The sequence below is a fragment of the Triturus cristatus genome, chromosome 1_2 (genome assembly GCF_964204655.1).
Source record: "Triturus cristatus chromosome 1_2, aTriCri1.1, whole genome shotgun sequence".
In the NCBI taxonomy this organism is placed as follows: domain Eukaryota; kingdom Metazoa; phylum Chordata; class Amphibia; order Caudata; family Salamandridae; genus Triturus; species Triturus cristatus.
The window spans coordinates 220,984,265-221,011,288 of NC_140580.1; the positions used below are offsets into that span (position 1 = coordinate 220,984,265).

The following is a 27,024-nucleotide window of genomic DNA, read 5'->3' on the forward strand; positions in this document are numbered from 1 at the left end:
AGTGGTCCAGATTTATAGATGATGTGTTCTTTATCTGGCAAGGAGATGAGGTAGAACTGGTTTCTTTTCTAGATTGGCTTAATTGTGGTGATGTCAACTTAAAATTTACAGGAAATAGAAGTAAAGAATCAGTAGATTTTTTGGACATTACCATAAAGGTAAAGGAAGATAAACTAAAAGTAGAACTCTATACTAAACCATCAGATAGGAATACGTTACTACACCATACAAGTTATCATCCCAAATGCCAGAAGGACAGCATCCCGTTCAGTCAGTTTTTAAGGATTAGACGTAATTGCAGTGAAAACAAGGATTTCGAATTTCATGCGCTGGCTTTGCAACAAAAACTTCTTAATCGAGGATATCCCAAACGACTCATCAAAGAAGCGCATAAGAGAGCTAAATACTATAATAGGGATAGCATCTTTGAACCCAATGATAGGCCCCAAAAAGCCCTACAAGAAATTGTCATGGTGACTAATTTTAATGGCTTGAGCAATAAACTTAAAAATTTGATAAATAAAAATTGGTATCTACTAAATAAACCAGGCCAGTGTCCACTTAATAAACCTATTTTTTCCTATAGAAGAAATAAAACGATTCGGAATGAACTAGTAAGAACCTTCAGTGAACCGAAAACGAGTATACAAACCAGTGTCCATGACGGAATGAAGCTGAAAGGCAATTTCCCGTGCAGTTCATGTACACATTGTAAAACCATTGTAAAAGAACAAAAGATAGTGTTGAATAACACAACTCATTGGATTAATGAAATGGTCAATTGCCGAACAAAAAATGTGGTATACCTTCTAATTTGTCCCTGTCAAAAGGGATATGTAGGTGAGACAAGTAGGGAGATGCGGTCTCGCCTTACAGAGCATAGGTCGGCCTTGAAAAATGGCAAAAAGAATGCCCCTCTGGTTGATCACTGGCGAGAAATGAAACATAAGGAAGACGATCTCAAATGGTTCATTCTTGAAAAAATAAAAATTTCAGCTAGAGGTGGCGACATGGACAAAAGACGAAAACAAAGAGAACAATTTTTCATGTCTAAATTCAAGACCTACTACCAGGGGCTCAATAATAGAGAAGAGTGGGAAAGAATTGTTAGGTAAACTGATTTATATTATTTACAACATTGACTATTGTTCTCGTTTTCAGAGGGCCTGGCAGTTTGATCCCTTAGCCCTATATCCCTGTATACCTATATGGTACTTCAGTTATATGGAAATTCGATTAATGTGCCCCACTAATTTCCAGTAATCGCAATTTACGAATGCTAATGTTAGCAATACGTAAAACATCTTTTTGCGATCTATGGGTATGTAGGACATATAGCTATCATCCAAGCATCCCCTTAGATTGTATGCAAATAGTAGAAATCAATATAGATATAACCCCATTGTACAAAAATCAATATTCATTATAAGGTTCTCCGTAAATCCGATGTGGTCGGTTGAGATTCAATAAAGTTTTTTGAATCTCTATCGGAAAAAAATAGTATTAGAAACTAGCGAGATCGCTGCACGGCATGGACACATGTGAATAAACGACAGTAGATACGGCCGCAGCGTTTCAGGCTCTATAAAGCTGGCCTTGATGTTATGTAATAATATATATAAAGAAGTAGAAACGGTGCGACACGAAAATATGCAAATTAAATAATGCAGACACAGCGGACGTCCGAACTACCAAAATGGCCGCAGTACACGTACATACGTAATTAAGCCACTGCCGGAAACGTAAATGCGTATATAAAGGAAGGACAACAGGATCTCAGTAGGTGAGCCAGACCAGAGATACCAATACGAGGTGACGTTACGCTCCTTCAAAGGTAAGAACCCGTGGTACTAACAGATATAGTGTAAAAAACAGGGGGTAAAAATAGTCTGTTTTCTAACAGGAATCAGTTATGACACAGCGTCACGTTATAACGCACAGCGCTCGAAAAATATCAGTCGGGGCATCTAGCTTTCCTTAGTATCGAGCATGGCGCTCTTTAAAATATTGTGGGGCTTGGTGGCTTTGATATATAACCATCAGATATGACACCACCAAACTTATTAAAACAAGGGGTCAACACTCTATATTTATTGACAGGGACAACGCATTTCATAACAGCGCGTTATGACGCCCAGCGCACAAATAATGTTAGTTGGGACACCTTGTATTTTTCACTAGCGAACACGGCGTTTTTGAAGTTAGTCTGAGACACAGAGTGCAACCACCCGACAACGCATATGGCGTATATTTTAAATTGTAATGATATCCACAATGGCTCCTTTAGTCACAATTCCCAGCATTACATTGCTCATAGCGGTCTTTTCTTTTAACTTTTAGAATTCATTTCCGCAAAAAAGAAACACGAAGGTTAGATTTACAGACACCTTGGTGCTCAGCGGAATATTCGGTCATTCTGCGCATACAGAGAAAAGATACCAATGAACAGACCGTAGTGGAAATTTTAGGTAAGCAAATTACTATGCAATAGAATTAGCAGTTATCAGAGTACACTATCTAATTTCTGATATTAATTAGGTCATACTGAATTTGTGTCTATACAGAATTAATTGAATCTGAACATGATAATCCATCTGTAACTCTAACAAGCGGCTTTAAGGAAAAAAAACATCCGCTGTATTAGGGTGAGTAACACTCATTCACTGGGTGACATAACATTTCTCTTAGAATAAATAACTCTGTAACTAATGGAGGAATAGAGACAACTAAGTAATAATTTTTATGTTGGTTGATACTAGATCAAAATACGGTGGATCAAGTTAGACACGCCGCCTTAATTAATCAAAGACTACGATTCAGAGTCAAAAAAATTTTTTTGTAAGTATATAAACAACTAATCAAAAATATAAGAGACACAATTTAAGGAGATGTTTCGTGACATAAAAATATACATGTGTATTTTTTAAACTAGATTGGAGTGTGATGTACTGAGCCAACACGCTATTCTGGTCATTTAAGGACTACTTCTAAATGGTCCTATCTACATGTGAGTATATGCCCATAAATCATTTTGCCCCATTTCCAGCAATAACAGAATTAAATAACAATCAAATTTAGAAATTATTTGCTGTGGGGGAGGATTTAGTCATCTAAAATATACCCCTGACATAATGGAATTATTTGCAGGCCCTTCACCAATAACTGATAATTCCATACTTGAGTGATTTAACATAGTGATTGGCAATATCACGATAGGCCGTACACAGGCCTTAGAATTGTGAGGCTGGGATAAATCTCTGGTGCAGTCTTCTACACCGTTTATCAACAGACCCTGTATCATTCTAGAATTCTTTCTATTTAGACTAATAGTCATCCAAAGTCAAGTGTGTCGAACCAAAGATAGGGCTGAATACCATAAGTATATGTATGTATAGTAATCATATACATTCTCTTTTTATAGATTGTTTTAATTTGATAGAGAGAGCTGCTTTTAATTCATTGGTCCTGAAGAAGGTGTTACAAATCACATCTTACACCGAAACGCGTCGACAAGAGGACAAAACCATATTTGTGTCTTTATACTAATTTTAAATGTGTGCAATGCATTATCAATCTCTATATTGAATGTTTTTATAAAATGTTTTTGCTTTAATTATGTGCAATTAATGATTTTATCTGTCATCGAGAGTTATTTTTCATACATGATTGTTGTTTTTTGTGGAAGATTTATTCTACTACATTCAGATATTTGTGGATAAATGATTGTAATATAAATTTGAGATACAGAATAATTTTCAAATCAAATAATAAAAAAACAATATATCTTAACGTTGTGTTTAGTCTTATGGACTCCTTATCTTTGGTTCAATATACATTGATCGTTAATCTGTAGTTGGAGACTTGTGAGCAAGTCCATGAGGGAAACTTGACAGTTTTCAAACGAAGCCTATCTCTCCTACAGGATGACATTGGTATTACCTCATGACAAGTGTAATTTCCAATTGGAAAGAAATTAGATCCCCAAGTATGGTGTTTCTGGAACCCTAATTTAAAATCCTAACTGCGTGGATCGACACCGACACATCGCTTCAGCTGTGGCCTGCATCGTCGGATTGGATGCAGCCAGGATCAAAGTACTTTGTTCAGCAGGCCTCACTGGGTCCCTGTATCCAGCCCGTGCTCCATCACGGTTGGCCTGAATTTTTTTACTTTGCCCCGGTCCGGCATGACCAGATATCCCAAGTAAGCACTTATTGCTTATAAGCACTATTTTACACTTTTTTCTTTTTGTTTTAAAGATTCATATCTCAAGTTCTACTTATTGGATTTTTGTTCTTTTGGTTTTGTTGTATTTATTAAAGTAATCTCTATTTTCCTAACCTGGTGTGGGATATTTTTGAGTGGTGCTTTAACTGTTTTACTCTTTAAAGTGTTGCAAAAATAGTTTACACATGGTCTCTAAGTTAAGCCTGAATGCTCTGTGCCAAGCTATCACAGGGCGAGCACAAGTTAATTTAAGATTTGCCTACTTCTTACACTGCATAGAGCGTGGTTGCTGCTTGGGTAGGGATCATATCCCTGTCAACCTACAACCCAGTTTTTAACAGGGGGTTACGGTTATTCTACGTTTAAAGAGAAGCATAGATTTGCTGTTTCCATGACCCAACAACATCAGGAATGTATTGAGAATTAAGAAGATCGTATCATAACCGGGTAAGCCTTTGACAATGGATTAGAAAAGAACAGGAACAATTGATATATAAGAACAAATAATTATTTACGAGGCAGATAATATGGTATGTTTCTTGTCAGTTACAAAACATATTTTCTCTCTTATTAAGTATATTATTCAGGGTATTGTATAAATATCTGTTCAATATGTAGCATTACATCACTTAACTAGTATCTTGTTGTTAATTGGTAGACTAAAAGGTAATAACTGTTTCTGTCAGGAACCACGGGCCCCAGCGCCTTCCGAGCACGATGTGGGGGAGGAAAGACTACAAATCCCATGGAGCCATCAGCTGGAGTCTCACGGAATAAAACACAAGGACACACAAGGATTTCCATGTGTAATTGATTGTCGGAGTTGGAGTGTGCTTTCCGGTTGTTTGGTGGTGCGGAGGGCTCCTGGATGCTGAGCCGGTCTCATGGGTGAGAGTGTTCTTCGCCACCTTTGCGGATTTTCTTCCTGAGGTAAGGAAGGAGGGAAGCCGAAGCAGAGCAGTCCATTTTTTGAAACCATTCAAGATTTCATTTACTTGGAACTACGGAGCCCCGGTGGGGGGTTCTTTGTGCCTCAATGAGACAGCCTTGGAGGGCTGTTCTCAGGGGACATTAATAATTTCTACCGCTTCGTTTCATGTGTGGAGTCGCAGAAAAGAAAGCGGTCCTTGATCAGAGCAGAACACTGCGGTGCTCACTAGAGAGTGAGGTGGGCCATAAATGTTTACTCTATACTAGAGTGGGGATTACAAACTAATTCCTGGATTGGAGACATTTATTTACTCTCAGCACATTTTTTGGTTCTTTTTTCCTTTGGATACAAACCTCCATTTGCATATCTCGTTTATTATCTTTGCTCTGAACTCACGTGGGAGTTTTTTTTATCCCTTTTGTTGGATTAGCGTTCATTGTGAGCGTGAAGACTAGGAGAGAAATTACAAGACTGTGAATGTTTACTAGGATTATTCCTTGTTCCCAAGAAGTTTCCTTACAAGACTTTCCTAGACCATTTTGCGTTCTACATGTTGATGTTCTGTTATATGTTGTGTGAGGTATGTACGAATATGGATTAGTCATGTTACGATCTTTATTGGTGTTGTGGATTTGAGCAGAAATGATGAGTGTAAATCTTTCTATTTTTGTGCTTACAGGTTTCAGCAGGCAATTAGTTGTTTGAATTCTTGACGTGTGAGGTGGAATACCTGGAAGCAGGGTCTGCCTAGTTTCCTAAGGTATCTATAGATGGACAAGCGAGATTTACCTGAGAGTAGTATTTGTGCACAGAATTTATGAGTGTTTCCTTGTTCTTGCAGATTTCAAACTCCCTGCTGTTCCCCTTCTCAAATACCCTTTCCCTCGCCTGCTCTCCCTTCAGTCTGTGTTTGATTATTCTCAGAGTCAGGGCTACCAGGAGATGGACCCCTTTGTGCATCATTCCGTTTCTGAAAAGATTTCATTTGGGGATCCAACAGAATTAAGCACCCAAGAAATAATATACTCTTCCCAATCGGGGTGTTGCACAGAGATGGCTACCTTTGATGATGTAATGCAAGCTCTAGCCCTGGTGCAGCAGGAGTTGATAGCGTCCAAAGCAGAAACCGCGGCCCTTAAAGAGAGGTTAGATCGACAAACCAGAAATCCCTTTGTTGTCACTTCTGCAGCGCCTCAGATAAAAGTGCTTGTTCCACCCCCTATACCACTAGCTACACCCGAGAGGTATTCAGGAGATCCGCATAAGATACAAGTGTTCTTGACTCAAGTCATGTTACATTTTTCTTGAAAACTGGCTTCTTTCCCGAACAATCACTCCAGAGTTGCTTTGCTATTTCCTATGTTGTGAGAGGATGCTGCAAATTGGGCAGTACCATTAGTTAAGAATGATGATCCGGTTCTGTCAGATTGGAACGCCTTTTGTTAGTGAGTTCGAAAGAGTGTTTGATAGGAGAGCTACCACATTTAGTGTTGATAAGGAGCTTTTGGAGTTGAAGCAGGGAAAGAAAGATCTGGTCACATACTTAACTACTTTCAATCGATTAGTGGCAGAGACCAATTGGCCTGAGGAAAAAAGAATGTAATTATTCTAACAAGTGCTTAGAGAAGAGATGAAGGATATTCTGGCCCAGATAGTGCCTCAACCCACTACCAGTATTGATTTGATAAATCTTACATTGAGACTAGATCATAGATTAACCGTAAGAGCTGGGGATAAACACAAACACTACAGGACGTATGTTAAATACAATAAGGGATATAAAAGATGGTTATTCATCCTGAAACTCAGGTAGAGGCTATGGAAGTGGGAGCCATTCGATCCCCTCTTTCTAAGGAGGTAAGAGATTCTCGAAGAGTGAACGAGCAATGTATGTATTGCGGAAAAAGAGGACACTTTGTCCGCAAATGCCCTTCAAAACCCAAAACTTCGCATCCTTATGTAAATAAGAAGGTAGCGGTTTCGGTTATGGCCAGGGATTGAACACCTAACCTTGAGAGTAAGAGTCTCAGACGTTAACCATTAGGCCAGAGTGATTCTTTACCAGTTGGTCTGAAAACTAATATATGACATGCGGATCAGAAACCCATGGCTAGGTAGAGAAGTAGGTTAGTGTACACCAACAGTACTATTCTTTATAGTGTGGAATGGAAGGACTAAGAGAGGGAACGATAGTTGTTTTCTTTCACTGGGGTAAGAAGTTCTGGGGCCACCGGTAACTTCATTGATCAGGGCTTGGTACATAAGTTGGAATTGAGTCGCATCCCCAAAGAAAATCCTTAGAAGGTATTGGTCGTAGATGGCAAACCGTTGAAGTCTGCCCGATTACCGAACAAACTGCACCAATTGGCTTATCGATCATCAGCGTAGGACATAGGCATGAATAAACCATTTCTTTAAATATTATCGAGGCACCCCAATAAGAAATAATTTTGGGAATGCCTTGGTTATGGCATCACAACCCTACCATTGACTGGAAGCGCAAATCAGTGATATTCCAATCTGAAGAATGTGTTACATCCTGTTTAATAGACATCCATGCACAGGCATTAGCTTTAGCCCACCCATGGTGCATTGCTACGGCTGCTGAAAAAGAGGTAGCACTGCTGTTAGTGTATAGACAGTTTGAGGATGTATTCCATGAGGTTAGGGCAGAAACACTCCTGGGGCCACCATACCGTCATGCAGGGTGTATGCTTTGTCTGAACCAGAAACAAGACAATTGAGAGGGTATTTGGATCACTAACATTGGTTTAATTAGACCTTTTCGTTCCCCTGCTGTGTCTCCTCTTTTCTTTATTTCCAAAGCGAATGGCGACCTAAGAATGTGCATAGATTACTGCAGAATTTAACAATAATACTATCAGAAATAGGTACCCTCTTCCTTTGGTCTCAGTATTACTTGATCAGGTCAAGGAAGCAGTTGTGTATATAAAGCTGGACTTGAAGGGGGCTTACAATTTGGTGAGAATGAGAGAGTGAGATGAATGGAAGATAGCATTTAAGAACCGGTATGGGCTTTACGAATACACTGTCATGCTGTTTGGGTTGTGCAACGCCCCTGCTGCCTTCCAGTTTTTTCTGAACGAAGTCTTGAAAGAATATGTTGACACGTTTGTGGTAGTGTACATTGACGATATCCTGATTTATTCAGAGAATGAAGAAATTCATGTGGATCATGTTTTGTTGGTGTTGCGAAAGTTGAAAGAACATCACTTGTACTGCAAGTTGAGTAAGTGCAACTTTCACGTGCATGAAGTCGAATTCCTGGGTGTTATGTTAAGCATTTCTGGGTTGGGTATGGCTGAGAGAAAAGTGAAGGTGAGGAGGGCCATAAATTTCCACTCTAGGCTAGAGTGGTGATTACGAACTAATTCCTGGATTGGAGACATTTATTTACTCTCAGCATGTTTTTTTGGTTCTTTTTTCCTTTTTACAAACCTCCATTTGCATATATCCTTTAGTATCTTTGATCTGAACTCATGTGGGAGTTTTTTTATCCCTTTTGTTGGATTAGCATTCATTGTGAGCGTGAAGACTAGGAAAGAATTTACGAGACTCTGAATGTTTACTTGGATTATTACTTGTTCCCAAGAAGTTTCCTTACAAGACTTTCCTAGACCACTCTGTGTTCTACATGTCGATGTTGTGTTATGTGTTGTGTGAGGTCTGTATGAATATGGATTAGTCATGTTACTATCTTTATTGGTGTTATGGATTTGAGCAGGATGGATGAGTGTAAATTGTTCTATTTTTGTGCTTACAGGTTTCAGCAGGCAATCAGGTGTTTGAGTTCTTGACGTGTGAGGTGGAATATCTGGAAGCAGGGTCTGCCCGGTTTCCTAAGGTATATATAGATGTACAATTGAGACTTACCTGAGAGTAGTATTTGTGCACAGAATTAATGTGTGTTTCCTTGTTTTTGAAGATTTCAAAAACCCTGCTGTCCCCCTTCCCAAATACCCTTTCCCTCGCCTGCTCTCCCTTCAATCTGTGTTTGATTATTCTCTGAGTCAGGGCTAACAGGAGGTGGACCTCTTTGTGCATCATTACGATTCTGAAGAGATTTCGTTTGGGGATGCGACAGATCCGACAGATCCAACAGTTTCTCATCTTTCTCTGCGACTTGATGTGAGGTGTTTGTATAATTTTTTTGGTTTGTATTAGGGATCATAACAATTTGAAAGGAATAACATTATGTTGTGGTATAATTAGTTTTCTATGTAATTTTTGTTTTGCTGTGTCAATAAAATATGAAACAATTAAATAAACTCAAACTGAAAGCTCTGTGAGTAGAAAACAGTCCCAAGAGTAAGAAGGTAAAGTAGAGTGAAAAGTTGTGTAATTATTGATCTTTAAGAAGAGAACAATTAAGCAAGTTCTATCTGAAATTCTTGGGATGAAAGGGCAGTTGTGACTGCACAACATGGACTGGGGAATGTTTTCATTGTTTTAGATGGCACTCTAGCGGTGTTAGACTGAAGACTTTTTCTGAATAGAAAGACTGGCCCTGAATTACTCTTTTATTCATTTTGAGCTGCTGTTTATATGTCATAAGGTCTACCTTGTCAAAAGAGATTCTCCAGTTGCGCTACAGTTGTCTTAGGTTAATTGACTGCCTTAGGTTGTTAGAAAACCATTTGCTGGGGGCGTTTCTGAGACTTGGTAGGGAGCGCTTGATCCAGAGCTTGCAGAAATAAGGTATTAAAGAACTTTAGAGCTTCAGAAACCATCTTCAACCTAAAGGAAGTGCTCACTAGAGAATGTAGTGCCCTGATTACATTACTCAAAATATTTTCTTCCACTCACTTGAGTTGAGTGAAATGGGGTCTTTGGCAAAATTACTGTTTTGTGTTGCTTAATTTGAAAATCAATCAGATAGTTATCTTACATGCATCGTAGGAGTGTCCGTGAATGAAATTCAGCTATTTGACGACCAGATCTAATTAAGTGTTTTGCCTTTGATGTGCTTGGTCCCCTGGACCTATTGAGACGCCACAGAGAAGTTTATGATCCGAATAAACTTTTGGGATGGGAGTTCATTAGGGTTTTTAATGTGAATTCTGAAGTCGCCAATGATTATTAGACTTGGAAACTCCAGCATATATTTTCCTAAGTGAAACAGTGAAAGAACAAATAAGTCTGGAATTTGGGAGGGGGGCATAAACAAGTAACAAGGAAAGATAATACTCTGGTGAAATGATGCAAGAACACTGTGGTGCTTCTACGGTTCCAACATATGAAGGGGAGTTAATGGAGCCATTGAGGCTGTCTTTACAGATAACAGCAAATCCAAGCCATTGCTTGGGAAAATCGATTGAAATTAATGATTTTGTAGCTGACTTGAATTGAGATCTCTAGGCAGGTGATAATGCCTGTTTAAGCCAAGTATCTGTCCAAAAGGGAAAATTTCAAAATTTGTAGATAAGAAAACCAAACACAACTTCCTGCTGGAGAGGAAGGAAGCAAACATCGAAGAGGGTGGCTGCAAGGTGTTGGAGCCATTTTTACCTGATATTGCTGTAATGCAGTTATCTGCCCCAAAAAGGTGTTTCTGATCAATGCTGTGTTTTTGGGAGAAGTTAGAAGCACGTGGCCACAAAAAGATTTAGAATCTGCAAGTGTACTAGGTGAGGCTCCTCCACGTGGCTGGAGGATCGTCGCCCCACTGCTTTCTCGCAGTGCGAGAAGCAGACACATAAAATGGTATTCATACCATTTTATGTGTCTGCTTCTCGCACTGCGAGAAAGAAGAAGAAGGGCTGGGTTGGGGGCGGGCAGGTCAGGGAGGAGTGGCTAGCCCAGTGTTGTGGGCGCTGACTGTTTGGTTGGCCCCAGGGCCGACCAAACCAGTCATGCACACTCTGCCGTTTTCTCCATGAAAGCTGCACACAGACTGTATAGAGAAAACGGCCTCCCCATAGATGCGTGTACAGTTGGTGTCCCGGCAAATCACAACACTGCCATTGCAGCATTGTGATTGGCTTAGTGGAGGAGAGGGAGGCTGCCTGAGGAGACGCAATGTGGGACCATAGGCGAAGGTAAGTTGTAATTTTTTTTTTTTTAAATAAATTAACCCCCTCTCCCCGTGCGTCCCCGACCCATGAGTCATGCCAGCCGCGACTGAAGTGTACAAAAACCTACCTTTGTCAAGATTCAAATTTGAGGTGGAAGGAGCAACATCGCCCGCCAACCTCGCAACTTAGCTCGGACGCATGTAGACAGCCTTCCCTTTGGCACACTACTGGTGCAGCAACTGTTATTAGATAAGATCAATCAGGGATGAGACTGGAGTACTGCTCAAACAAAATGGCTTCTCTTGAAGTGTCAGCTGGAAGAGTTCTTTCAAGATGGCAGTCGGGATTCCATAAGACCTAAATGACCAGATTACATTCTTCCTGCACAAACACTAAATTGCAGCGGACCAAAGTGTGAGATCCTTGATGTGTATGATGCTAGTGGGAAGCTGACAGGCCTATGATTGAAACTATTGAGAGGTGATAATAGGAAGAATTAGCCCCGTGTCGGTGGGCCTGTCCCGAAGTGCAAGAGTCACAATGTACACCAGAGAAGTAAGGAGGAGAAATAAAAGGCACAGAAAACACAAACTATAGGTACTTACAAAGAGTAAGCATACCATGAACCAGCTGTTCCTAAACAGGGATAAGCTGGCCTGCACATATATGCTTAAGGGCATGCACCGGAGTGCCTCTCAAAGTGACTGCTCTTGTACTAATAGTCGAAAGAGTTCTCCCGAGATGGCGACCTGGAGCCCTCAGACCCTACTAACCCAATAACACTCTTTCAGCAAAAACACTTAAGTGAAGCAAATTAAACAGTGAGATCTCAGATGCTAAGGGTGTTATCAAGAGTCAGACATGCCCACTAGTAAAGCTGGCATGAGGTGAGAATGGAGATATCAGCCCTTTTGCCTGTTCTATTGGAAAGAACAATCAGAAGAGAAAGGGCCCTAATGAGCACCAGAGAAGTGACGAGAAATAAATTACACCCAAAATCCAACAAGTATCTGCAAATGAGAAGCATGAATATGTTTAGCCATGATACTACTACGTACACAATATTTTACAGTTGCCTACCCACAAAGGTCGCATTATAGATACCCATGTAGTAATATGCAATACAATACAGTAAACACTGGCTCACCAGAGTGAAGTAGTGGAGATGTAGTGAACCATCTGGATAAATGGAAGAGGGTCCGAAGTAGCTCCACAGCTGGTACAGACACACTACACCAAAAATTAAACAAAGCATAACAATCATGTCTGGAAACAACATATTTTTTTTAACTAGTAACCAACAAGCTGTTATCTGATATCTACTTATGTACTGCAACATTGCAATTGATTGATTTAATGCAATCTTTTTTTTCTAAAACAGATTTTATTTAGCAAAAAACACAACAGAAACCCATGTCAGCATATCACTCAGGTTACCACATAAACATACCTGGTAGCCTCTCTGGATGAGCCCCTCTGACCATCAAACTCCCCTCACAGACAAAGGATATACTACATCCACGACCTACAATACCAGCATACCCTTATTCTATCACTAAAGGGTCCACCGGAAGGTCCCTATTGCTCCCTCACAGTTGACAGATCTAACACTTACGTGGGCATCCCCTACCTGCACAGACCTGCTGTTCTGCTGCCCTGCACCAATCCATATCCATTTGCCACTGCTCCACACTTTTTGGTTCGACCCCCCCCCCGCAAGCGTACAATATTATGTTACTCCACTACGAATCCCAGATTGGAAAATAGTCTAGGGAATTCGCCTGGATTCCATTCCCCCACACGTTCAAAAGGACTGTTTTGACTGTAATCTCGGTACCAAGACCCACCTCCTGCCAGAGTCCATCTCGAATCCCGGCCCAGAAGACCTTCAGCCGTGGGCAGTTACAAACAGTATGCAACAAACCCCCTTTGTGACGCACATACCTGATACACTTATTGGAGGAAGCCCATTCCATCATTGCAAAAGCACCCTCATGTAATAGGATCTATGCAATAAGTGCACCTGCACTAGGTGAAAGCGTGCTCTGATGGCCACCTTCCTGGATGATCAACATGCTTCTTCCCATTCCTCATCCTTCTACATCTACCTCACAGCCTTCACATAGCATCACCAGGGGTTCAGGGGCGTTGTGCAGTGGTTCTGTGCACAACCTGTCCTCTAGAGGTGATGCATCCTCCAATGGTTTGTTATGTTCCATATGCACCATCAAGGTGAGCCTCAGCTGATGGGATTGGAGGAACTCTCCAGAGGCCATGTTATACTCCTCTCAGTGTTTCCCAGGAGACTAACTTACCCCTTTGCATACATGTCCTAGAGAGAACAGTGATCATGGTCAAGTCCCATCTACTAAACTCCTTAAGCCTCCCCACCTTCGTCAACATATCACTGTCCCAGAGTGGTGTCAATGACATGGGTCTCCCCTCCCAGCCAAGGGATCTAGTAGTCGCCTACCAAACCGATGTCGCAACCCTCATCAGAGATGGAATGACCTGTAGCCTCTCCTGGCATATAGTGCTCTTGGATAGCCCCACGGACCTAATCTCTATGATCCACCCTATTTGAGGGCTCCTCCTAAGCGGCAAAGGCCCACTCATTGATACGTACCAATTTGGAAGCTCACTAGTATTTCACCACATCAGGGAGGGCAATACCGCCATTGTACCACCCCCTTCTCAGTTTAGGAACTGCTATCCTAGCCAACCCCTTATCCCATAAGAGCTGACAAACAGTCTGGTTAACTGTTCCAAAGAACTTGGGCAGAACCCCATACGGCAAACTTTGGAATGCATAGAGAAGATTCATCATGGTCAACGGTGTATACATAGCTGCTCTGCTGAGGGGTGACAGCAGGAGCCTCCACCAATGCTGCACAGCGGCTCTAAATCCATCCAATACAGAGTGTAGATTGACTGAGATAAAAAGATCAGGCTGTCTGGTAACATAAATGCCGAGATATTTAAAGCCCACATCTTTCACCAGTAGTCTCTCTGGAGGTGCCAGCTCTCAGCCCGTGCACACAAGGGGAAAAGGAGGGATTTCCTACAGTTGATCCGAAAGCCCGAGTAAGTCCGATAAAGATTAAAGATATGAAGGAGCTGGAGGAGCTGGAGGAGGGTAGATTCAGGACTAGTCACATACAGGAGGTTATTATAAGCATAGAGGGTATTTCTATCCTCACATTCCCCTCCCCAGTCCAGTCTGCTTAACAGTGGGTCGGCCCGCACCCAACACAACAACATCGGTGACAGTGGGCACCCCTGTATGGTGCTCCAATGTAGCATAAACTGACTGGAGTACACTCTGTTGACTCTAATCTGTGCCAATGGCTCACTATGCAGCAGCTTGCGACACCCAATATAATTAGGGCCAAATCCCATTATTTTCGAGAAGCCCCACAAAAAGTCCCATTTTAAAGTGTCAAACGCCTTGGCCGCATCTAAGGACAAGACTGCAGCCGGCTCAGTCCCCGCCTTGGTGCCCTCAATGCAAGCATATAGTCACCACAGATTGTCGTGTTCATCTATTAGGCATAAAGCCTGATTGATCAGGGTGCACCATTGTCTGTATGACCCTCTGCAGCTGGATGGCCAAGAGTTTTGCAAGAATCTTGCACTCCATATTCAGGAGCAAGATTGGCCTATAGGAGGTACAATCTGTATGGGGCCTGCTTTCCTTGTGGATCACTACAATAGCAGCCAGTCGCTGGCTACGGGGAAGGTTAGTCTGCCTCTTAGCAGCCCGAAAATTGTTGCAGAGATGCAGGGTCAGTTCGCTCACCATTTTCTTATATAGCTCTGCCGGTAGGCCGCTTGGACCCTGGGTTTTTCCAGTCTGAATCTCTCTGATGGATAGTACGAACTTTTCCACGCAAATATCCACCTCCATTTCACGTCGCACCTCCACAGTAAACTCCTGTACCCTGAGATCCCTCAAAAACTCTCCAATATCCATATCAGACCTCGTGGTGGACTTACTATAGAGGAAATAGAAGTATGCCCCAAATTCTTCCGCAATCTCCCCATTACCTCCGAGTACCTCTTCCGTCTCTGTCTGCAGTTCATGGACCCAGCTTCTCTCCCTCACACCCAACCAAGCTAGTAGTGATTCCGCCTTATCGCCCACTTCTTATAACCTCCTCTGGTCTGTGAATGAATGAATTATTACTTATAGAGCGCAGCGAATGCCGTGGCGTCTTGGCGCTAGCTGTGATACATGGATGGAGGGCCCTGAGCGTGGATTTTAGTTCCTGTCAAATAACCAGGTTTTTAGTTCCTTCCTGAACCGCATCCGATTCGGTTGGCAACGCAAAATAGATGGCATCTGGTTCCAAAGTTTTGCCGCGCAAAAAGACAGTGTGCGGTCCCCTCATCTTACTTTGCGTGTTTTTGGGACACAGACAAGGCCTTCCGTAGATGACCTAAGAGTTCTAGCAGGGAGATACCTAGTAAAAGGTTTACGCACCTCCCCAGAAATGCCTCCGTGGAGGGCCTTATGTACTAGACAGAGAGCTTTAAAATTAGCCCTTTGACGGACAGGAAGCCAATGTAATGCTCTGATGGCCTCTGAGGTGGGGCGACCCTTGGGAATGTTCATAAGCAATCTGGCCGCCGCATTCTGAAGTGACTGGAGCTTCCTCTCCTGTGCTTTATCCATTCCCACAAAAAGAGCGTTGCAGTAGTCCAGTTTAGATAAAAACATTGCAACTACAACTGTCTTTTGAAGCTCAGGTGATATAAACAGGAATATTTTCCTCAAAGTTTTTAGGAGGAAGAAGCAAGAGGAAGTTAATTGATTAATGTGGGCAGATAGATGGAGCTGCTTATCTAGGGTCACCCCTAGATTTTTAGCCTTAGCAACGGGAGTGGGACAGACTCCCGCCTCCGTGGGCCACCAGTTGGTGTTCCATACCGATGGTCCTTTACCGAATTCTAGGACCTCGGTTTTATCAGTGTTTATTTTCAGAAAGTTTGAGCTCATCCAGCACATAATATCCATCAGACAGGCATGAAAGCCGATAGCTACTGTGTCTGGGGATTTAGCAACTGAGATGGTAAGCTGTGAATCATCAGCGTACATGATCAGTGAAAACCCATGTTTCCTAACCAGGTTGGCCAGTGGGGACACATATATATTGAAGAGGGTTGGTGACAAAGCAGAACCCTGCGGAACACCACATGGGTTCTCCCAATGTATATTTTGTTGTCTGGCATCTAAAAAAGAAGAAAGTAGATTTAATGCAGTGTCCTCCACCCCTGTCTCTTTCAGCCGCTGCACCAACACCTTATGATTTACGGTGTCAAACGCCGCCGAAAGGTCTAATAGGACCAGGATTGCTCTGTCGCCTCCATCCATTATCCTCCGAATCTCCTCAGTTGCCAGCACCAACGCTGTTTCTGTCGAGTGACAAGGCCTAAAGCCATGTTGTGTACGATCTAGCAGAAGATTGTCTTCTAGATAGTGAGTTAACTCCCTATTTATGGCTTTTTCCAGGATTTTTGCTGGTAGCGATAGTCGGGAGATTGGCCGATAGTTTTTTGGTTCTAGTGGGTTCAATGTCTGCTTTTTGAGAATTGGCCTTATACAGGCCTTTTTCCATGCCTCAGGGTATTTGCCTGTTTCAAGAACTTGATTTAAAAGGGGGGTAAGATGTATACTGATGACCTTGGAGGCCAGATGAAAGACTGCTGGAGTGCATGGGTCGTTTGGGGAACCAGATTTGGTGGATATCAGGAGGTCATGAACCTCCTCTACGTTAAGTGGCGTAAAGCATGCAAGTCTACCAAAGCAAATGATGTCAAAGCAATGATGAGGGTTGAATTCTCTGCCCTGTTTCTTTATTCCTTTTGCTTGGGCCAAAGTCTATGACGCTGCTCCAGCATAAGGAGAGCCCCCATAAGCCTCCAGGTCCAGTATTTCTTCCTACAGTTTGTCAGCTCACCCCCTTTTCCTCTTTTTTCCCCCTGCTATTAATGACAGGGCCTGACCCCACAGGACCACCTTACCTTATTTGCCTCCCACTGCATTACTACAGATTTCACTGCATCTGCATTTTCCTGGTAATACAATTTGGCACCTTTCCTAACACCATTCATAATCTCTTCCTTCCCCATGGGTCTAGTTTGCCTCCTCGCCTAGTTCCAGAGATGGAACCCCGGAATTCCACCCAGAGTGGCGCATGATCCGAGATGCCGCAAACCATAATCCTGGCATCACGAAAAATAGCCAGGGATGCATATGTGGTGAAGAAGTCATCAATTGCTGTGGAGGTGTGGTGAGACCAGAGTGGCAAGTGAAGTGTTTCTTCCCAGGGTTAAGAGCCCACCAGATGTCCCCCAGACCCATGGCATCCAGAAAACCTGACAGGCCCCAGGTAGTGGGTCCCCGTCGCCTGGGCTGGTCACGGTCCACTGCAGCATCCAGGATATGGTTAAGTCTCCCCCAAACACAAGGACCCATTCCGGAAACTGAAGCAGGTGCACCCCCAACACTCTTAGGGTATGCACCTTCAATATAGGTGGAACAGGCACCGCACACGCTCTTAAATTAATCCCATTCCATATACCAGAATGGGCTGTGTATCTTCCCAGGCCATCAACCCAAGTACGTTGTGGGGTGAAGGAGGTAGATTCTTTCAGCAAGATCCCCACCCCTCTTGAACCCTCTTCACCCCAAAGTAAAGCCCACGTGGGCAGACATTCTATACCCCTGTCTATTTAACAGTTTGTTTTCAGTCTATTTCAGGTGAGTATCTCGCAGAATCACAATGTCAGGGCCATGGTGGCCCAGGCTCTCCATAACAAAACCTCTCTTAATCTTACTCTGCAGGCTGTTGACATTCCAGGACATAAACGTTAGAGTGTCACTGGCACATTTGGGGGCACGGCTAGAAGTGGCACGGATAAGAAAGTCTGCAAAGTCCCGGACCATCCAGCCCCCTCATAGTTCTGCGTGAGTCCAGGATTGTAAGACATAAGCATCCCAATGACATGCTTATTCTAACTCCCCCGCCCAACTACCCCCTCCCTGCTCCCCTGCAAGAGAGGCTTTAAACTGCCCACCAACACCAATTTGCAAGTTGCCTGTCACCCTAACAGCAGCAAACCTCTCATGCTAACAAGAGTTCCTTCTAGTGGCCAGTTTGAATTCCACAACACCGTTCCCCCTTGACAGCAATAGCTACAGTGTCTGAAGCCATCCGCTCCGCCATGGTGAATATCACACCTGCATAGTAATTACAGACATGTGTCTGTACCATGACCTAGCAGGGCATCATAATAAGCAGCTGGGGTTCACAGTCTGTGGCGCCCAGAAATGTAATGTGCCCCCATCCAAGAAGAGAGTGGGAGCCCTCCTTATTTCTGTTTCCTTCTACAATTACATCAGAGAGTGCACTCCTCTAGTGCGTCCTTGTACCTCTGGACCCCGATCAGTTAGGCGTCGTTCCCACCAGCTCATCACCTCCCCACCAATCGTCAGCCCTCAAACCAGTCCCACGCCTCCTCAAGTGTTTCAAATGTCCAAGATTAGCCCACATGAAGCCAGAGGCATGCAGGGAACAGCATCATGTAGTACACTTCCCTCTCACACAGTTTTCTCTTCACCTCCCAAACACTAAGTCTCTGTTGCTGGACCTTATGGGTGAAGTCAGGGTAGAGCTATAGCATTGCATTTTCAGACTAAAGTATTTCTCTGGTATGTGTGTCCTGGAGAATTGCATTTGTTCCTGTAATTAAAGATGCATGCAATGATTTTTCTTGAAGGCGCCCTGGGCCTTGGTGGGGGGACAGGAGGTCTGTGAGCCTATTCCACTCATCAGCGTATGGATTATGAAGTACTCTAGGAACAATCCAAAGCTAGGCCACTCAGCCCACTCTGGGACTCCCACCAAACAGATGTTGTTGCATCTTGAGCAACCCTCACTGTCCTCAAATTATACCCGAACAGCCACACTTTCCTTCTGCAGTTGATCTATCTTGGCTTTAAGGGATTTTGACTCCTCTAAGTTTGTCCTGAGTGTGTGGTTCACTCATTGACCTGTCTGAATACAGCCCTAGTAGTGTGGCCTCCATAGCAACAGTGTTTATTTTGGACTCCAGAGTTTTCCAACATTGCCCAGATGCCATGAATGGCAGCCAAAATGACCCTGGGAGAGGGCTCTGTATTGCCCCCCTGGTCCCTGTCCCCACTCATGTCTCCAGGTGTACTCCCATCGGTCGCCACGAGGGGTTGGTGCTCTTATCCATCTTGGTCTCTTGCTGCTGTCTGCCGCTGTGGCCTCCCCTACTCATGGCTGCTCCTCACACAGGTCCTCGACCTAGTGGTCTTCTTGTGCCGGCCACTTCTCACCCACCCTCGCAGGACTTTTAGGGCAAGGAGGCTCCAGGTGGGTAATCACCGCCGTCTACCAGGTGAACAAGGAGGCACTTAGCAGGAAGCTCCCACATCCCCCCCGAAGACTACCCTCATGAACTTCTGGTGGGGTCACCTGCTCTTCATGGACCTCAGTGCGCTATTGCCTATTTGTGCTGGAAGAATTAGCAGTGGGGTTCAACTTCTTCCCAGGTTCCTCACAATGGGTAAATGCCGACCAGCCCAGTCTTCCCGGACTCCTCACAGGTCTCAGTGCACTCCGCAATACAATTAGTAGCGGGAGATCCCCACCAAGACCCAGGAGTCGAAGATCCTCTAGACCACGATCGACCATATAAGTGGCGTGATGTGCTGCCACTGTGCGCCCAGCACCCCAACACCGCAATGGCCGCGATGGTCATTCCACCGCCACCACAGGCCCTCATGTACATTTCTGGTGCAGGTGCAGTCGGCCGATGCAGCTTGCTCCGGCTGGGGCACCCGGGGAGGCACCCTGGTGTGTCTTGTGGAGCTGGTCCCCCCAGTCACTAGGGTGTTTTCGTGCAGCAGTGACCCAGAGTCCGGATCAACCAGCTGCCAGATGTCCCGAGCTGCGCCACCTGGAGCAGCAAATAACACCGGCGGCTCCCTCTGATAAGGGAGCCACGACCACATCGATTTCTTGCCTGGGCCCCTCTAATCGTTCATGGGACCGCCAGTGGCCACAAAGTTGCGATTCTCATCCCACAGGGGTGTGGGGGCAGAGGCAGCATTCGCCAACAGGATAAAGTCTGGATGTTAGGGGATTAACTCAGGGCTCCCGTATCGGAGCTCTAGCCGCCTGCAACCATCTTGCTCGTTGGTCAGGCCACAACCACATTTCAATGCAATCTCAATAGTTTATTAATATGGAATATTGGGGTACTTTGGTGTTGGAACAAGGTGATAAGTGGGTTGTTGGCAGTTCTCTAGCAGGATTTGGCAAAAGAAAAGAACAGGCAGACTTCTATTAGCCATTACATGGAACCCATAAAAGAAACTTTTATTACTGAGCCCTACCATAGAGCATTCTACCTATTTATAATAGGTTTCAAAATTCAGACATCCTTCAGCTACTCTGTCTAGATGTCTGCTAAACACCTGCGTTACGACCAAACTGTTTCAGATCTATCAGAGTCAAGGGTCTACATTATTGTTCCACACAGGATCCCCACCTTCACCCTCTCCCATGTTTCACCCATGTACTGCAACGTCGTAAAAACTCTTACCTGCTCAAACAAGGTCATTGCAAACTTCTGGTGAGAAATGCAATGCTGTGCAGTGCAGATATCATCCTTGGACTCATCAGCAATATGGAAATGAATTCTGATGAGAAGGTTTTCCTGATTAAACAAGAAAATTTTAATCAGGATAAAAACTGCAAATAACCTTGCATACAGGCCTAGTCTTGTGCACTGAGAAGTAAACAGCTTCATTACAAAAAAATGACAAAATATTCCTGAGTGTAACAAACAGTTTCATCAACTTTCTTCATCCTTAGCTTTGAGGAAATGCTGTTCATTCATACAATGTGCATTACCCCACTTGGAACACTGAAGCATTCCACAAATTCCTTTGCATCCAGACAGGTGACTGACTCTACCTAGAACCACAGGATTCTTGCAACAAGAGACTTACTAGACACTTGTATCCCTGTTGCTAGAGAGCCCTTTGCCTACATGGCGCTCACAGATGCACCTGGATTGTACAATGTAGAGGTGAGTGCACATATTTTAAAATCTAAATTGTTATTAAAAATCAAATTCGATATTAATACAAATTTAATTGAGCAATTCATGTAAATCGATTGACTAATTTTTGTTCTCATCAACTGCATGACTGTAGCAGTCAACACCAAACTATGTCTCACTGAGAGGAATGTGGGATCCCCCAAACCAAGTATTCACTATGTGGTGCCAAGGGAATCACTCCTTTTATTTGAGCTCCGAGTTCAGAAAAGCTAAATTTCAAGCATTACTGAAGAAGTGACCATCATCAGGAAAGCTTGCAAATAATTATTTTATTAGCATTATTAAGTTAGAAATGTGTTGCATTATACATTTATATTTCTTCAAACAACCCAGTATACCTTCCCTTGCAATAAGTCAAAAATTACAGCCTATTGGAAAGATCATCTTACTACTAGATACGTGCATAAACAGAGCATTTCAAGGCTTCCTCAGTGAGATGATATGGGCAGGAACGTCAGAACTCATACACACATAATAACACTAAGGACACTGTCTAGTCAATGCTTTTACTTCTAAAACGGAAAATGCACCTTAATGTGGGCACAACTACCAAGTATAGTGTCACAAATGTATACACAATCTACAGTTGTCAAGATAGCATAACAAACAGTGAACATAGTAACAATGGGAACATTTTAAAATCCCTCCTTAACAGTGCTTTGCAGATAACCAATCAAAAGGGTAGGCCTAGACACTTTGTCAACTCAATACCCAATCATAAATTAAGTTCTCCTGCCTATATCAAAACATGAGGTATGTTACAAAAACTTATTGAGTTTACAGTAACTTTATTTGCCATCCAGTATCACAAACCAAACCTATTGGCTTTTGCCTATTTCCATGTTTACATTGAAGAACAATCATTTCCAAAAAATTACTAAATATACATTTTCATTAAAAATTACCATTACAACAATATCAACACACCAACATGAAGAGATATTTGTCTTTTACATGGGTTATGAAGAACAAGTTACTTACCGTCGGCAACAATCGTTCTTGTGGATACTCTATCTAACCGCAGCTTGTGAATAATTCCTGGGTGTCCAGCTGGATTCAGAAACTCTCAGCAGTTCTTTCGTGTGCCATTAGGTGGCATCATGCGACTTTGCGATGACATTGCTGCTTTCCAAAAGTGATGAGTGGAGCTGCATATAACCTCAACCCATGAGCACTGATGCCACTTGCTTTCTAAGCCATCCATGCCCTCAGACGCAGAGTCCATTGGCAGAATAGTGTGAAAAGAGTGCTGATCTCTAGATTGGGAACTTTTTCAATAGAAAAAGAGTCCAGGTCACAAAACAGGGATGTGGGAGGGTTGTTGAAAAATCTGCAGTTATCTACCAGGAAGACTGTTACAGAAGGCATCTAGCATGTTCTTCTGATGGATACTTCTCACCTCAGAGTCCTCGCCTTGTGAATAGATACCAAAGCAGTAAATCCCCAGGTGGCGGATCCGTCAACAGACTCGGACCAAAACTGAGCTGGCAAAATTACCTTTCTGAAATCTTTCTTTTCTTTAAATAGACTTTACTCGGATTAAACAATAATCCATAAAAGCATACAAACTGATCAAACATTACTTCCATAAAATACAAAAAAAACCAAATGCAATTCTTCAATTTCTCACAAAAACACAGCCACTTCAAAAAAATCATAAAAACCATATAAACACCAATCTTATAAAACATTCTAAAAAACAGATACAATTATCCAAAACATGATACCAATATCCCCAGCACTCCTCCAAGTCAACATTATAGTAACTTTTGTTGTGCTAAATTATTATTGCCCTAAAAGAAACCCATCACTATGGTAACCAAAGTGAATAAACTAATATTTGCCCTAACTTTATCACCAATTACCGATTAAAACCAGGGAGTCTCAGGTTTCAAAGGGGTGATTTTCTCAATCTCAACACACTTGACAAAAAGCAGGCCACACTTAAATGAACTACAGGAGACTGCAGCATCTGTAAGTAAATCAGAGCAGGTTTGACCTGGAAAATCCCTTTACCTATGAAAAATGGTAGAATATAATGCTGCCTTAAAGTACTATACTGATCACAAAAAAAGAGGAAATGGATTGTATCTTGTATTGAAACATTATCACACAAGCATAGCCCTGTACTTTCCACATTATGGTGGCCCCTGGGCTTAGGTAAGAGTCAATGGATTTAATCTAAATAGTTTATTAGAAAACGATGATGGGGTGAGGACACTGCCCGCAAATAAAGTTCCATACTTGGGGCTGGTTTTCAAAAGAGTATAAACACTCACAGTACATAGTTACAGTTCCCTTACTTCTCTTTCAAGTGTAGCTCTTGCAATAAAATGGTTTTTGATCCAGGGCAGGTCTTTTTTCTTGATTTGTTCAGGAGACTTTGATGTATGGCAACCACGGTATGGTGGAGCCTTTATCCAAGGCAATATTTTATAATTCTCTGGTTCAGCTCCAAGTCAGATCCTGCCCAGATTTTGACCCACCTCACTATAGGGGAAAGGGCTAATTTATCTGATAAAAAATCAAGACCCACTTCTTCATGCATAATAAAATTTGCTACTGATTGTGGGAGAGACAGCAGCCTTCCACTAACTGTATCTCACCACAATCGGTATAGCCCCATATATCACTACTATATCTAGAAATTGACAGGAACTTGTACCGATACATTTTCAACAATGTCTCTTTCGGTCTCGCCCCCAGTCTACTAACAAAGTGAAACACACAAAACACTGATCAAGACATCACATTTCGTTTGATCTTTCTTTCGGGCGCCCATGTTCCTCTCTCATCAAAAATGATCCCTAGATATGGGAACGTTACTACTCTGGTTAACTCCTGGTCGCCCCCAAAGATTTTCTTCTGAGGCTTATTCAACTAACTCGGACCAAAACCGAGCCGGCAAAATGACCTTTCTGACATACCTGACAGTTGCGGCAGTAGTGCTTCATAAACATGTGTACTGAAATCCATGTGGCTGCCTGTCAGACGTTCAAGACAGGCATTCTGCGTGCTAACGCATTGGTAAAAACTCTGTGTCTGATGGAATTAGACCACAGCCCTACAGGTGTCTGGCATTTGTCACTGCACAGCAGATCTTCACGCAGAGAACAATCCATCAAGGGATGGTCCTTTTTTGCATGGCTTTACCCTTCATTGCACCAGAAATCCTACCAAACAGCTGATCATCCACTGGGTGTTACTTGATATGATCAATTAAAAAACTCTAGGCTCTCTTAGGATCAAAACAATGAAGTCTCTTTTCCTCCTTAGAGGGATGAGATGGAGCAATGAATGCTAGAAAGGCTGGGCCTGGGCCAGGGCAACATGAAAAGGAGTAACCACTTTCAGATGAAAGTAAGCTCAGGTCCTTAAAACCAACTTATCAAGGAAGAAGGTGATATAAGGTGGACTTATACAGAGCGCCTGAAGTTCACTCACGTCTAGCCGAAGTAGTGCTTGGACAAAATATTGACTTTTAAGTATAGTGGGAAATGAATATCATCACAAAAAGAATCGTTGCTACCAACATATCGTTGGATGGAATACCAGTGGCAAGATTATTCGTTTTTTGGTATACAATATCATTTTCAAGAATACTGTAGTTTTTATACACTTTTCTCTAATATGGTTGTAAAAAATATTGTATTTTGATTAATGTCATATGTTTTAGTTCATATAATAATTTTAGGTGTTAGTATTGTTACTGTTGTTACTATAATTGTTATTCACTTTTTTAAATAGTTCGTAATTTTAAGTGTTTTAGAAATGTATTTTTAAATGTAATGTGTAAATTATAGCGTAGTAGTGGGTTGTTGTGCTTGTAGGGGAATGGGGTGTGAAGTTAAATCATAAATAACTATACTTCATTTTAATTAGTGGTTTATTATAATTTGATTATTAGATTGATTAAGTAAATAAATTGTTTTAACTGTTATATTTTTCTGTTTATTTGTAAATTTTACTGTATATTTCAATCTTATTTTTATTAATAGTAAGTTATATTTTAGTAGTGGGCTGTTGGGTTGGTAGGAGAATAGGGTGAGAAGCTATTTAAAATCTCATTAGGATCACTATTTAAATTTATGATCAACTTATTTTTTGTTAATTAAATATTGAATTAAATATCATTCATGTAAATTACTTAATTGTTTACATTTTGTTGCGTTTTATTTATTTTATTGTGTATTTGTATATGTTTATTTGATATGTGTTTTAATATGGTGTTATTCCAAGTAGGGGAACACGGTGGAGAGATATTAAAGTTAGTATATTTTTTGTATTACTTTTTATTTATGGTTAATTGATTAGTTGATATTTATGTATTATGGTCAAACAATCTATTAGTGACCTGAAAGCTAGGCTGGACATAATAGAAGCAGGCTTAGAGAAAGTTCCAGAAAAGCAGAATTTGGCTATTCCAAGGGGGAATATGCACAATATTGTATCATCAAGCTTCCATTTACAGTCTGAGAGCGCAAATAAGAGAATTTCCGAGAACTAAATAGACAGCTGGGAGAAAGAGCAAAGGTGCGCGGGAACTGGGGCACACTCTGTTCCAGAAGAAAACACTCATAAAACCCCACCTACCAGGAGAGATATGCCTAGGTAAACTGTGATTGGAAGACCAGGACAGTATTTAGGTGGGAGCTGGGAGGGTGAGGAAAAATCAGGTAGACACTCGACTCATCGTTGTGCTTTGGAGAATGAAAGGAGACCATGGTCTCTTAACTTACCTCTGGCCGCCACTCCTTTTACTGTAATATTAGCCAATGTACCAGCTCTAGCTCCTGAGGAAAAAGAAACTTAGATGACACTGAGGAATAAAACCATACACTACCTCGGGACTAGACCTGAGTTGACTAGGGACATGTTCAGAGAGTTTAAAATGGTGAGGAGAATTGGTTGGGTGGGAGATAGCAGAAAACTTCTACAAGGTGATTGTGTCGTCCTCTCATTAGGATCACCATCCCTAGTAAAGGAAATCTTGCAAAGATCCCAAGACACAAGTATTACTCGCACGAGTATCAACGTCTTCCCTTTAGTATTTTTCTATCAATCCAAACAATTAATTCGGCAAAATAGTAACCATCCCTTTAGACAGTTCACTGACTACCCACTCTATAATTTAGAGGTGTCAAACAGATTTGGACATCTTCAATCTTTGAGTGATATTGAATGACTAATTATCAGACCAGATCAGAAGGCCTCTGATAAGGGCTATGAAATTTAAACTCCAGCGAAGTCTTCTCGAATAACCCGCATAGCCCTCTGAGATTTCAACCGAGGGTTAATAATGTACACGGCGAAGAAACTTCTGAGTTGGCCCAATTAATTAGGAGTGAAACAGAACTGGGCGACACTAGAACCCCTACACTAGGACTGATATCTGAACCAGAATCTATCAACACGACTGATTCCGCCATTGGACCAACTTCACCCAAAACTGTTAGAGTCCTCTTTTGGAATATAGCAGGTCTCAAAGATAAGTTGGATAATACAGTGTGGGTTGATTTTATTAACAAATTCGATATTCTGTGTGTACAAGAAACTTGGACGGTCGAGGAGGTCATTTAAACAGATTTAAGACCCTAAACACCCCAGCGATTCATTCACCACATGGTAGACCCAAGGGGGGAATATGTGTATAAGTCTCAAATTTGGTCG

General features: G+C 42.2%; 1 protein-coding gene across 7 annotated transcripts in view; it reads right to left on the minus strand.

The window, feature by feature from the left end:
• USP54 (ubiquitin specific peptidase 54) overlaps positions 1 to 27,024 on the minus strand; it is a 1,650,598-nt gene that overhangs the window by 1,156,037 nt on the left and 467,537 nt on the right. For all 7 annotated transcript variants that reach the window (XM_085603496.1, XM_085603494.1, XM_085603495.1 and 4 more), the window contains 2 exons: positions 20,833 to 20,946; positions 12,341 to 12,423 (listed from right to left, as the gene is read on the minus strand). In XM_085603496.1, the coding sequence (XP_085459622.1) occupies positions 12,341 to 12,423; positions 20,833 to 20,946 (197 nt within the window). The remainder of the gene's footprint in view (positions 1 to 12,340; positions 12,424 to 20,832; positions 20,947 to 27,024) is intronic.